The sequence below is a fragment of the Fundulus heteroclitus genome, unplaced genomic scaffold (genome assembly GCF_011125445.2).
Source record: "Fundulus heteroclitus isolate FHET01 unplaced genomic scaffold, MU-UCD_Fhet_4.1 scaffold_619, whole genome shotgun sequence".
Classification (NCBI taxonomy): domain Eukaryota; kingdom Metazoa; phylum Chordata; class Actinopteri; order Cyprinodontiformes; family Fundulidae; genus Fundulus; species Fundulus heteroclitus.
In genome coordinates, this window is record NW_023397054.1 from 13,895 (window position 1) to 27,570 (window position 13,676).

Below are 13,676 nucleotides of genomic sequence, written 5' to 3' on the forward strand. Positions count from 1 at the left end.
AACTTTCCCTTACATGCAGCAAGGTTCAAACTAAACTACTCCAACAATAACAACCTTCTGCGTCTCTACGTCTGCAAAGTCAACCACTGGTGCAGCGTCAGACGTGAGAAGTTATCTTGTTAGCAGAAAACAACAAACAATAGAAATGATGAAAAAGCTTTCAAAATAACAGAAGATATAGTCTGTGCATGCTTAGCTATGCGTTTATGTTTAAACACACATTTTGCAAATACTTATTGTGTGTTCAACATGCGGCTTATGACGACACTGTTCTTTCAGTGTTAAGATACTAAATGTTTAATTATAAACTCTGTAGCGACTGCTTGACCTTTCTTTACAATTTAGTAGCATTTTGCACAAGGCTTGACCTATTTAGGAGTTACTAGCATTTTAAGCTTATGCTTCTCACCGTTCTTTTAAGGGAAATTAGCGAATTTAGCTTTATGAGCACCCCCCCCCCCCTTTACACACAAACAGGATGGGATCTCAGATTAATAAAGAGGATTAACTCAGATAATCTGTTCTACACAACACAAAATAAACTCTGAAAAACATCTGTTTAGGCGAATATGCAGAGGGTCTTAGGTTAGATATTTGAGCATCTAACTCCTCTTAGGACTGAAAGTTAATTTTGAAAATGCGAAATTTTGGACTTTAAGAATTATGATTTATACAAACAATATATAAATCACACGTCTGGACTCAGATGTGCACCAAAAGTTTGGTCCCAACAGTAAAATTAACTTTACAGTTAAATCAAAATTCACTGTTTGTTACACCAAAAACGTCATTGATTAAAGCATTTCAATTTGCTTTTTGTAATATAGTTATCATTCGCTGAGAAAATTTTGGAGCTAACTTTTTTTTTTTAGAAGTCTAAAAATGTGATATTCTCATATGTCTGCAGTGCAAACTGTTTATTGACGCCCACCCAGGGACGCTACTGTGTTGTGCCATGGCTTTAAGTTATTTAATGTTTAATAAATAACTCTCAGTCTGTTAGGTATTGTCTGCTGAATATCAGCCCAAACAGCTGATATTAGGACAATAGTAGAAAGGAATGATTTGAGATCGACATTAATCTTCCCTATTAATGATGTACTAATGCTTTTAGCACTATAACAATGGCGGAGCTTAACGAGACAAACGTTATATTTAAACAAAATGTAGTTGCGTTTACTACGGCCGTAGCACTAATGTTACTCAGGAGATTCTCAGTGATCCGGGTCATCGCTACAGCAAACAGGCTTAACTCGGAGGAAACCAGACTTTGGTTCAGTTCTTTCTAAAAACGTTTCAATACTTATCCAGGACTCCTGGTTGGGACGCTGGAATTAAGAAGCCTTACGTTCCCTGAATGGTTCACAGGTTAATACTTAAATAATTAAACTGGCCTCCTCACATGAGGTCTGAAGAAAAAGTGTCGTCATGCTGATGCTGTTTTCCAGCGTATACTAATTTCTGGGTGACTAAATGAATGAGCACATCTAAATCACAGGCAGAGATGCTCCATTAAAACTCCACACTAGCTTTAACGTTTAGCAAAGGATTACACAAATTAAATAAACCATAACAATTCCCTTCTCAGTCCAATTAACGCTGCCAAAGATCCGGATCTGAACCTAAAGGAACCGTCATAAAAACGATGAGAGGTGAAGTGATGGGACCCGTATGGACAGAAACCAAACGGCATGCTCAGAAATAAAGACAGGCTCCCAGCTCAGAGGCAGAAACATTTATTCCCTTCTTTGTTTACATCAACAACAACAATAACAAACATCAGGTCCACCAGAACCAACATCAGTACCTCTTAGGTTCTGGGTCAGTACCTTTAGGCTGTGATCCACAGTTCCCACAGCCTCTGTTAAGCGTCAAGTCCAACCAGTTGTGATCTGGTTCTATCGGGTCCAATTAGTTCTGAACACATTCCATCAGGTGCCATTGGATCTGATCCGGTTCTATCGGGTCCAATTAGTTCTGAACACATTCCATCAGGTGCCATTGGATCTGATCCGGTTCTATCGGGTCCAATTAGTTCTGAACACATTCCATCAGGTGCCATTGGATCTGATCCGGTTCTCTCAGGTCCCAGCTTACAGACGAGGAACAGAAATGACCACAAAGAAGAAAGTTTTCCAAATTATGTAGTAGGAGCACACCATTTGGATCCAGTTTCAGCTTGGTTCTGCCAGGATCACCTCCATGTTCTGATCCAATTAGCTATAGCGTTTCCAGCTCCGTCTCTTTCACAAGATGTCCAATCATAGAGCAGGAGGCGTGCCCAGCAGGGGAGGCGTGGCTCAGAGAGTCCCTCTTGTACGTCTTGGGAGGCAGTTTGGGGACGCTGTGGCGTGGAGGTACTGGGGGGCCATCTAGGGGGGGGGAGGGTAAAGGCATCTTTCTTCCTGTGGGGGTGAGGGGCACAGGAGGGAGGGGCGGGGAGCACGACAAGGTTGTAGGGGTGGAGCAAGTAGTTGAAGAAGAAGAAGTGTTGGAGGGAAAGAAGGCCTGAGACAAAACCTCGCAGCGAGCGCGCCCCTGGGGGGGAGGGAGGAGGTGCAGGGGTGAACTGAGGGGCTCTCGAGGAGGTAACAGGGGGGGGCTGTCAGGAGGAGACGAGGACAACGACGAGGAGTAACGAGGGGGGAGGAGCTTACATGTGGGCTGCCGAGGAGGCACAGCGGGGGGGCTCTCCAACTTTGACTGGACCAGGAGAGGAAGCAGTAAAAAAAGGGGCGGGGTTAAGAAAGGGAGGGGGGCAACAAGGATGGGGGGGGGGGGGCAGAAACAGGAAGTCAGAGTAAATATTTCACTCAAATACAAAAAAGATTACAACCATAGTGTTTAGTTCATGTTGATTACATCAATACTGAAGAACACACTGCTGGGGTTGCTAACTAGTTGGTTTGCTAACTGGTTGGGATGTTAACTAGTTATGTTACTAACCCGTTGGTTTGCTAACTGGTTGGGATGTTAACTAGTTATGTTACTAACCCGTTGGGATGCTAACTGGTTGGTTTGCTAACTGGTTGGTTTGCTAACTGGTTGGGATGTTAACTAGTTATGTTACTAACCCGTTGGGATGCTAACTGGTTGGTTTGCTAACTGGTTGGGATGTTAACTAGTTATGTTACTAACCCGTTGGGATGCTAACTGGTTGGTTTGCTAACTGGTTGGGATGTTAACTAGTTATGTTACTAACCCGTTGGGATGCTAACTGGTTGGTTTGCTAACTGGTTGGGATGTTAACTAGTTATGTTACTAACCCGTTGGGATGCTAACTGGTTGGTTTGCTAACTGGTTGGGATGTTAACTAGTTATGTTACTAACCCGTTGGGATGCTAACTGGTTGGTTTGCTAACTAGTTGGGATGTTAACTGGTTATATTACTAACCCGTTGGGATGTTAACTAGTTATGTTACTAACCCTTTGGGATGCTAACTGGTTGGTTTGCCAACTGGTTGGTTTGCTAACTGGTTGTGATGTTAACTAGTTATGTTACTAACCCGTTGGGATGCCAACTGGTTGGTTTGCCAACTGGTTGGTATGTTAACTATGTTACTAACCCGTTGGGATGCTAACTGGTTGGTTTGCCAACTGGTTGGTTTTCTAACTGGTTGGGATGTTAACTAGTTATGTTACTAACCCGTTGGGATGCTAACTGGTTGGTTTGCTAACTAGTTGGGATGTTAGCTAGTTATGTTACTAACCCGTTGGGATGCCAACTGGTTGGTTTGCTAACTGTTTGGGATGTTAACTAGTTATGTTACTAACCCGTTGGGATGCCAACTGGTTGGTTTGCCAACTGGTTGGTATGTTAACTATGTTACTAACCCGTTGGGATGCTAACTGGTTGGTTTGCCAACTGGTTGGTTTTCTAACTGGTTGGGATGTTAACTAGTTATGTTACTAACCCGTTGGGATGCTAACTGGTTGGTTTGCTAACTAGTTGGGATGTTAGCTAGTTATGTTACTAACCCGTTGGGATGCCAACTGGTTGGTTTGCTAACTGTTTGGGATGTTAACTAGTTATGTTACTAACCCGTTGGGATACCAACTGGTTGGTTTGCCAACTGATTGGGATGTTAACTAGTTATGTTACTAACCGGTTGGGATGCTAACTGGTTGGTTTGCTAACTGGTTGGTTTGCTAACTGGTTGGTTTGCTAACTGGTTGGGATGTTAGCTAGTTATGTTACTAACCCGTTGGGATGCTAACTGGTTGGTTTGCTAACTGGTTGGGATGTTAACTAGTTATGTTACTAACCCGTTGGGATGCCAACTGGTTGGTTTGCCAACTGGTTGGGATGTTAACTAGTTATGTTACTAACCAGTTGGGATGCTAACTGGTTGGTTTGCTAACTGGTTGGTTTGCTAACTGGTTGGGATGTTAGCTAGTTATGTTACTAACCCGATGGGATGCTAACTGGTTGGTTTGCTAACTGGTTGGGATGTTAACTAGTTATGTTACTAACCTGTTGGGATGCTAACTGGTTGGTTTGCTAACTGGTTGGGATGTTAACTAGTTATGTTACTAACCCGTTGGGATGTTAACTGGTTGGTTTGCTAACTAGTTGGGATGTTAACTGGTTATATTACTAACCCGTTGGGATGTTAACTAGTTATGTTACTAACCCTTTGGGATGCTAACTGGTTGGTTTGCCAACTGGTTGGTTTGCTAACTGGTTGTGATGTTAACTAGTTATGTTACTAACCCGTTGGGATGCTAACTGATTGGTTTGCCAACTGGTTGGTTTGCTAACTGGTTGGGATGTTAACTAGTTATGTTACTAACCCGTTGGGATGCTAACTGGTTGGGATGTTAACTAGTTATGTTACTAACCCGTTGGGATGCTAACTGGTTGGTTTGCCAACTGTTTGGTTTGCTAACTGGTTGGGATGTTAACTAGTCATATTACTAACCCGTTGGGATGCTAAATGGTTGGTTTGCCAACTGTTTGGTTTGCTAACTGGTTGGGATGTTAACTAGTTATGTTACTAACCGGTTGGGATGCTAACTGGTTGGTTTGCTAACTGGTTGGTTTGCTAACTGTTTGGGATGTCAGCTAGTTATGTTACTAACCCGTTGGGATGCTAACTGGTTGGTTTGCTAACTAGTTGGGATATTAACTGGTAATGTTACTAACCCGTTTGGATGTTAACTGGTTGGTTTGCCAACTGGTTGGGATGTTAAGTAGTTATGTTACTAACCGGTTGGGATGCTAACTGGTTGGTTTGCTAACTGGTTGGTTTGCTAACTGGTTGGGATGTTAACAAGTTATGTTACTAACCCATTGGGATGCTAACTGGTTGGTTTGCTAACTGGTTGGGATGTTAACTAGTTATGTTACTAACCCGTTGGGATGCTAACTGGTTGGTTTGCTAACTAGTTGGGATGTTAACTGGTAATGTTACTAACCCGTTGGGATGTTAACTGGTTGGTTTGCCAACTGGTTGGGATGTTAACTAGTTATGTTACTAACCGGTTGGGATGCTAACTGGTTGGTTTGCTAACTGGTTGGTTTGCTAACTGGTTGGGATGTTAACTAGTTATGTTACTAACCCATTGGGATGCTAATTGGTTGGTTTGCTAACTGGTTGGGATGTTAACTAGTTATGTTACTAACCCGTTGGGATGCTAACTGGTTGGTTTGCTAACTGGTTGGGATGTTAACTGGTTATGTTACTAACCCGTTGGGATGTTAACTGGTTGGTTTGCTAACTGGTTGGGATGTTAACTAGTTATGTTACTAACCCATTGGGATGCTAACTGGTTGGTTTGCTAACTGGTTGGGATGTTAACTAGTTATGTTACTAACCCGTTGGGATGTTAACTGGTTGGGATGTCAACTAGTTATGTTACTAACCCGTTGGGGTGCTAACTGGTTGGGATATTAACTGGTTGGGATGTTAACTAGTTATGTTACTAACCCGTTGGGATGTTAACTGGTTGGGATGTTAACTAGTTATGTTACTAACCCGTTGGTATGCTAACTGGTTGGTTTGCCAACTGGTTGGTTTGCTAACTGGTTGGGATGTTAACTAGTTATGTTACTAACCCGTTGGGATGCTAACTGGTTGGTTTGCTAACTGGTTGGGATGTTAACTAGTTATGTTACTAACCCGTTGGGATGCTAACTGGTTGGTTTGCTAACTGGTTGGGATGTTAACTAGTTATGTTACTAACCCGTTGGGATGCTAACTGGTTGGTTTGCTAACTAGTTGGGATGTTAACTGGTTATATTACTAACCCGTTGGGATGTTAACTAGTTATGTTACTAACCCTTTGGGATGCTAACTGGTTGGTTTGCCAACTGGTTGGTTTGCTAACTGGTTGTGATGTTAACTAGTTATGTTACTAACCCGTTGGGATGCCAACTGGTTGGTATGTTAACTATGTTACTAACCCGTTGGGATGCTAACTGGTTGGTTTGCCAACTGGTTGGTTTTCTAACTGGTTGGGATGTTAACTAGTTATGTTACTAACCCGTTGGGATGCTAACTGGTTGGTTTGCTAACTAGTTGGGATGTTAGCTAGTTATGTTACTAACCCGTTGGGATGCCAACTGGTTGGTTTGCTAACTGTTTGGGATGTTAACTAGTTATGTTACTAACCCGTTGGGATACCAACTGGTTGGTTTGCCTACTGATTGGGATGTTAACTAGTTATGTTACTAACCGGTTGGGATGCTAACTGGTTGGTTTGCTAACTGGTTGGTTTGCTAACTGGTTGGGATGTTAGCTAGTTATGTTACTAACCCGTTGGGATGCTAACTGGTTGGTTTGCTAACTGGTTGGGATGTTAACTAGTTATGTTACTAACCCGTTGGGATGCCAACTGGTTGGTTTGCCAACTGGTTGGGATGTTAACTAGTTATGTTACTAACCAGTTGGGATGCTAACTGGTTGGTTTGCTAACTGGTTGGTTTGCTAACTGGTTGGGATGTTAGCTAGTTATGTTACTAACCCGATGGGATGCTAACTGGTTGGTTTGCTAACTGGTTGGGATGTTAACTAGTTATGTTACTAACCCGTTGGGATGCTAACTGGTTGGTTTGCTAACTGGTTGGGATGTTAACTAGTTATGTTACTAACCCGTTGGGATGCTAACTGGTTGGTTTGCTAACTGGTTGGGATGTTAACTAGTTATGTTACTAACCCGTTGGGATGCTAACTGGTTGGTTTGCTAATTAGTTGGGATGTTAACTGGTTATATTACTAACCCGTTGGGATGTTAACTAGTTATGTTACTAACCCTTTGGGATGCTAACTGGTTGGTTTGCCAACTGGTTGGTTTGCTAACTGGTTGTGTTGTTAACTAGTTATGTTACTAACCCGTTGGGATGCTAACTGATTGGTTTGCCAACTGGTTGGTTTGCTAACTGGTTGGGATGTTAACTAGTTATGTTACTAACCCGTTGGGATGCCAACTGGTTGGTTTGCCAACTGGTTGGTATGTTAACTATGTTACTAACCCGTTGGGATGCTAACTGGTTGGTTTGCCAACTGGTTGGTTTTCTAACTGGTTGGGATGTTAACTAGTTATGTTACTAACCCGTTGGGATGCTAACTGGTTGGTTTGCTAACTAGTTGGGATGTTAGCTAGTTATGTTACTAACCCGTTGGGATGCCAACTGGTTGGTTTGCTAACTGTTTGGGATGTTAACTAGTTATGTTACTAACCCGTTGGGATACCAACTGGTTGGTTTGCTAACTGGTTGGGATGTTAACTAGTTATATTACTAACCCGTTGGGATGCTAAATGGTTGGTTTGCCAACTGTTTGGTTTGCTAACTGGTTGGGATGTTAACTAGTTATGTTACTAACCGGTTGGGATGCTAACTGGTTGGTTTGCTAACTGGTTGGTTTGCTAACTGTTTGGGATGTCAGCTAGTTATGTTACTAACCCGTTGGGATGCTAACTGGTTGGTTTGCTAACTAGTTGGGATATTAACTGGTAATGTTACTAACCCGTTTGGATGTTAACTGGTTGGTTTGCCAACTGGTTGGGATGTTAAGTAGTTATGTTACTAACCGGTTGGGATGCTAACTGGTTGGTTTGCTAACTGGTTGGTTTGCTAACTGGTTGGGATGTTAACAAGTTATGTTACTAACCTGTTGGGATGCTAACTGGTTGGTTTGCTAACTGGTTGGGATGTTAACTAGTTATGTTACTAACCCGTTGGGATGCTAACTGGTTGGTTTGCTAACTAGTTGGGATGTTAACTGGTAATGTTACTAACCCGTTGGGATGTTAACTGGTTGGTTTGCCAACTGGTTGGGATGTTAACTAGTTATGTTACTAACCGGTTGGGATGCTAACTGGTTGGTTTGCTAACTGGTTGGTTTGCTAACTGGTTGGGATGTTAACTAGTTATGTTACTAACCCATTGGGATGCTAATTGGTTGGTTTGCTAACTGGTTGGGATGTAATTGGTTGGGTTGGTAACCAGTTGAGTTTTTAATGGGTTGTGCTACTAAATGGTTGTCTTGCCAACCTGTTGGGATGCTAACAGGTTGTGTTCCTAACTGTTTCTGTTGCTAAATGGTCGGATGATAGCTGGTTGGGATGTTAACTAGTTATGTTACTAACTGGTTGGGTTGCTAACTGGTTGAGCTGCTAATCGGTTAGGTTGCCTACTGGGTACCTTGGAAGGGGAGGACTCAGAAGGGGCTGATTCTGGTCTTCTGCGTGGAGGAACTGGAGGGGGAACAGGCGTATCCTCTGAAGCCCGAGTGAAACTCACCATGGAGGAGACGGAGGAGGACCCTGAGAAAAGCAAGAACACAGAACCCATGTTAGAACCATATACAGAGGTCCTAGTTATGGCTGACAGAACACAAAACAGGACTCGTTAAAAGTTAATGGGTTCAATGAGTTTCAGATGAGAGAATGATTTAAAGGACGCCCAACTGCTGTCTGGGTTCTGATGAGTTCCAAGGCTGGAGGTTCTCCAGCCTTGGAACTGGAAGGACAGGAGGGCCTCCAGGGCAAGTAATGGACTGTTATTCCTCTGAAAAACTGCGGTGGTTTAAAATTGATCAAAAATGACAAAAAGAAGAACACGGAACAGAGGAACAGTATTCTAGGAGTGTTCTCAAGAAGAACGTTGCTAGGTTTCTGGGAGGTCTCTGTTACTGTCATGTAGAGTTAATATTTCACGTTTTGGAGCTGGTTCTACTGAGACTGTTTTGCACTGATTGCAATTGATAGTTTCTGTTGAATGACAAGGTAAACATGGGGAACCGGTGGTTGTTGGTCAGTGGAAGGATCCCCAGCCTTCCTAACAGAACACTGAGGCAGGTCTTATTCATACAACCAGATGACCCAGAGATAATGGGACTCATTTATGGAATTTAAAGATATAAAATGTGTCATTAATTGAGAACACCACAGACAGTGAGCTGATGGTTTCCATGCAGACAGATGTTAACGAGGTGAGACAGGTCAGTGCTGGGTGTGCAGTTCTTCAGTCTGAACCACGGTTATTCTAATGATCCCAGTGAGACCTGATGGGGAACCGTCCCTCTAAACTCACAGGACGGATAATCAGGACAATCTCAGGTTCTGTCAGCACAATCTATGGTCCAATTATTTCAGGCTTTAATCATTTATAGAACTGTTTTTAAGGATTTCTCCAGCTGAAAGCAGATGTTTACACAGAGGTAACCAAAGTTATGGACAGAATAATGGGAGAGAATTTTCTGAAGTTTGTAAACATTAATCCTCCGCCGTCGCAGATGAAGGCGACACCTGGAGGAAAGTTGTGGCGTTTTGGTCGTGGCTCTGAATCTGCAGTCTTAGGGTGGACTGTGAGACGGGTTCTAGGACGGCCGTTGTTGGCATCAAAGATAACCTGCGATCAACATGTGAGTTAAAGAGAGGCACACCTGAGGGCGGCTTGAAAGGAGACATGTCCTCTGGGCTGATGAAACCAAACTGAAGTGTTGGGACAAAACAACTATCGCTATGTTGGAGGAAAAAGAAGGAACCGTGGAACCTGAGAACACCACTAACTGTGGAGTACGGGGTGGCGGCTTCATGTTCTGCTGCAGGAAGAACTGGATCGCTTCACAAATTAGAGACATCTGAGGACATCAACCCTAACCCTCCAGGTTAGCTACGCAGCAACTGAAGGACAACAAAGTCCATGTTCTGCAAGGTCCATCACAAAGTTCTGCTCTCAGCACCAGAGAACATTAGTGGGCGGAGCCTACTCACCTGACCCAGTTCTGACAGTTTGTCAGCAGAATGGGTCAAAATTCATGCAAACTATACTGACAGATTTTTGAAAGAAACCAAGAACATTCGACCCAAATCAGAGAACTTTAATTTAATTCTGCCAAATTCTGAGGATATGGATGGAAACTTGGAAAGTAATCATAAAATCTCTCATTCTGACATTTGACCAACGGAGAGGATTAAGTTTGTCCTAATGGCACAAAACAGGATTCTGATTCAGCGCTTATCCAGAGCGTTTCTAGTCACACCGACCAATCACAGCGCTTTACACCAGAGCCACATTCACCCAGTCACGCACATTCACACACCGATGCAGACCGCTAGGTTAAATATGGGGGAGCTGGAATCAAACCCACAACCTTCCCACCGCCAGATGACTTCTCTACTGATCCTCAGGGACAGACGTCGACCGTAACGTCAGATCAGTGTCAGACTGTGAAATCCAATGACTGTCTCTTTGTTTCCTGCATGTAAATATCTGGTTTCTGCTGCATATAAACACCGCCCCCCCCCCCCCCCAGTCCGTATGCGGCCCAAAGCTTCCCCACCCAGCACTGGCCGGTCCCAGGACTGCTGGTGAAATGTGATGACGGACGTCTGGAGGGTAATACTAACGTGGGCCGCGAGGCAGAGAGATAACAGCAAATATGCTGTCGCAGGCTGCAGGGTGAACAGAACAAACAGGTCAGAGGAGCAACAGCACCAGCCGGGTCCAGCGCTGTAAACTGCTTCTGAGATGAAGGTTGTGGACCACAGGAGATTACTTGAGATGACCGAGCGCAGCAGGAGGCGTTAACCTGCCAGTGGTGGGCACAGCTAGCCAGAAAGTTAGCTTCACAAACTCAGATTCCGCAAACGAACATGTTAGCTTCACCACCACTAAACCGATGATAAATATGGAAATCTGAGGAAGCTAACGCTAGCCGCTAGCCTACAGAGGTCAGTCTGTCGACACATGACTAACGAGCAGCCCTGCACTTTAGAGGGGACAGTTTAGTTCGGGATAAATAACTTTTGAACTTTAACTTTTACACGGCAGAAGAAGCATTTGAGAAGAATATTCTATGCCTCTGGGTCCAGACAGCAGCATTTAGAAAAAACAGAGTATGGGCTGGAAGCCAGTGTTGCCAGTTAGTGCGGGAGAAACAAGCAACTTGCTCTATTACCTCTACCTTGTAAACAGTATTAAAGAAAAAAGGCCAAGTGGCTGACAAGCAGACCTGGCAACACTGCTGGAAGCCTGGAACACAGTCTGAGTGTTTCATGACTAACATCAAACATTCAAAGTGCTCTATTTATGAATTTAAAAGCATAAATATAAATCGGCTTCATCATTGCCGCATGGAAACAGGTTTTCCTATCCTAGACATGCATGTTAAATGTCCCTCAAGGATTGCCATAGGGGGGGCATTAAGCCAGTCGGTGTTTTGTAAATGTTGGAAAATTAAGAGTCCAACTGAACCATGCAGCCACCCAAAAGCCCGGCTCCGAGTCTCCTTCCACCTAATCCGGTGTAGGTAACGAACCCAGAAAGTTTGGTTACAGCTTTCTCCGTTCAGACTTAGAGAAGTCTGTGTGGAGGTGTGGAGAGAACCAGGACTGTGACGTAAACAGCAGACGAATATCTTAAACGTTGTTATCGTACTTCTTTATTGGAATCGAAACCCAATAAAGCGGATGCTAACCGGTCCACAAACAGTTTCTAAACTTAGTATGAACAATAATAAGACGAGCAAAAAGTTAGCACCACAACGATCTGTTTTGGGATTAGCGCCACTGTGCCCACTACTGCTAATCAGGGTCGCTGTGTGGGTCGGTGGTAAAACCCAGCAGCAGCTGAAGGTTCCAGCAAACATTCAGTGTGTGGATGATGTTTGACGGAAAGGTTGGTTCCTGCTAGATAGCGTGTGGGTAGGGCTACAGTCTGGGGGCGGGGCTCCATGCTGTGCTAGCTAGTCAGGGGGCGGGGCTACATGCTGTGCTAGCTAGTCAGGGGGCGGAGCTCCATGCTGTGCTAGCTAGTCTGGGGGCGGGGCTCCATGCTGTGCTAGCTAGTCAGGGGGTGGGGCTCCATGCTGTGCTAGCTAGTCTGGGGGCGGAGCTCCATGCTGTGCTAGCTAGTCTGGGGGCGGAGCTCCATGCTGTGCTAGCTAGTCAGGGGGCGGGGCTCCATGCTGTGCTAGGTAGTCTGGGGGCGGGGCTCCATGCTGTGCTATCTAGTCAGGGGGCGGGGCTCCATGCTGTGCTAGCTAGTCTGGGGGCGGAGCTCCATGCTGTGCTAGCTAGTCTGGGGGCGGAGCTCCATGCTGTGCTAGCTAGTCAGGGGGCGGGGCTCCATGCTGTGCTAGGTAGTCTGGGGGCGGGGCTCCATGCTGTGCTATCTAGTCTGGGGGCGGGGCTCCATGCTGTGCTAGCTAGTCAGGGGGTGGGGCTCCATGCTGTGCTAGCTAGTCTGGGGGCGGAGCTCCATGCTGTGCTAGCTAGTCTGGGGGCGGAGCTCCATGCTGTGCTAGCTAGTCTGGGGGCGGAGCTCCATGCTGTGCTAGGTAGTCAGGGGGTGGGGCTCCATGCTGTGCTAGCTAGTCAGGGGGCGGGGCTCCATGCTGTGCTAGCTAGTCAGGGGGTGGGGCTCCATGCTGTGCTAGCTAGTCTGGGGGCGGAGCTCCATGCTGTGCTAGCTAGTCAGGGGGTGGGGCTCCATGCTGTGCTAGCTAGTCTGGGGGCGGAGCTCCATGCTGTGCTAGCTAGTCTGGGGGCGGGGCTCCATGCTGTGCTAGCTAGTCAGGGGGCGGGGCTCCATGCTGTGCTAGGTAGTCTGGGGGCGGGGCTCCATGCTGTGCTATCTAGTCAGGGGGCGGGGCTCCATGCTGTGCTAGGTAGTCTGGGGGCGGGGCTCCATGCTGTGCTAGGTAGTCTGGGGCGGAGCTCCATGCTGTGCTAGCTAGTCAGGGGGCGGTACTGTATTGTGAGGGCGGAGTCTGGGGGTAGGGTTACAGTCAGGGTACTACTGAGTAGGCGGGGTTAAACTGTGGGTGGGGTTCCAGTACAAAGGGTTTAGTCTGTGGGTGGAGTTAGAGTCTGAAGACAGAGATACACTATGTGGGCGGGGTCCAGGCGGGTTAGTGTTCTCGGTGAGCAGGTCTTACTTGAATGGAAAGGGCTGCTGGGACCCTGAGGCGAGTCAAACACGCTGCCTACATCAGTGGAGCTGGACGCGGCGGAGGCTGGGGGTGGAGTCAGCGGCGTACGGGGGGAGTTTGGAGCAGAGACGGCACCCCCTTCGGACTCGCTGTCTGTCACCCGGTTGTAGCTGATCTTCCTGGGCTCGTTCTGCAGAGGTGTGGGGTGTCTCACGGTGCCGAGCCTGGCGGATGTGGGTCGGATCCCCGGAGACTTCAGAGGACAGGTGTACTTCTTCACCTGGACCAGGAAAG

The 13,676-nt window shown here is 45.8% G+C and overlaps 1 protein-coding gene across 1 annotated transcript in view; it reads right to left on the bottom strand.

The window, feature by feature from the left end:
• Positions 1-1,720: 1,720 nt before the first annotated feature.
• LOC105922347 (son of sevenless homolog 1) overlaps positions 1,721-13,676 on the bottom strand; it is a 45,153-nt gene continuing 33,197 nt past the window's right edge. The window contains 5 exon segments of the mRNA XM_036133394.1: positions 1,721-2,291; positions 2,293-2,703; positions 8,648-8,769; positions 10,858-10,902; positions 13,389-13,662. Of these exon segments, the coding sequence (XP_035989287.1) occupies positions 2,262-2,291; positions 2,293-2,703; positions 8,648-8,769; positions 10,858-10,902; positions 13,389-13,662 (882 nt within the window). The 3' untranslated portion in view covers positions 1,721-2,261.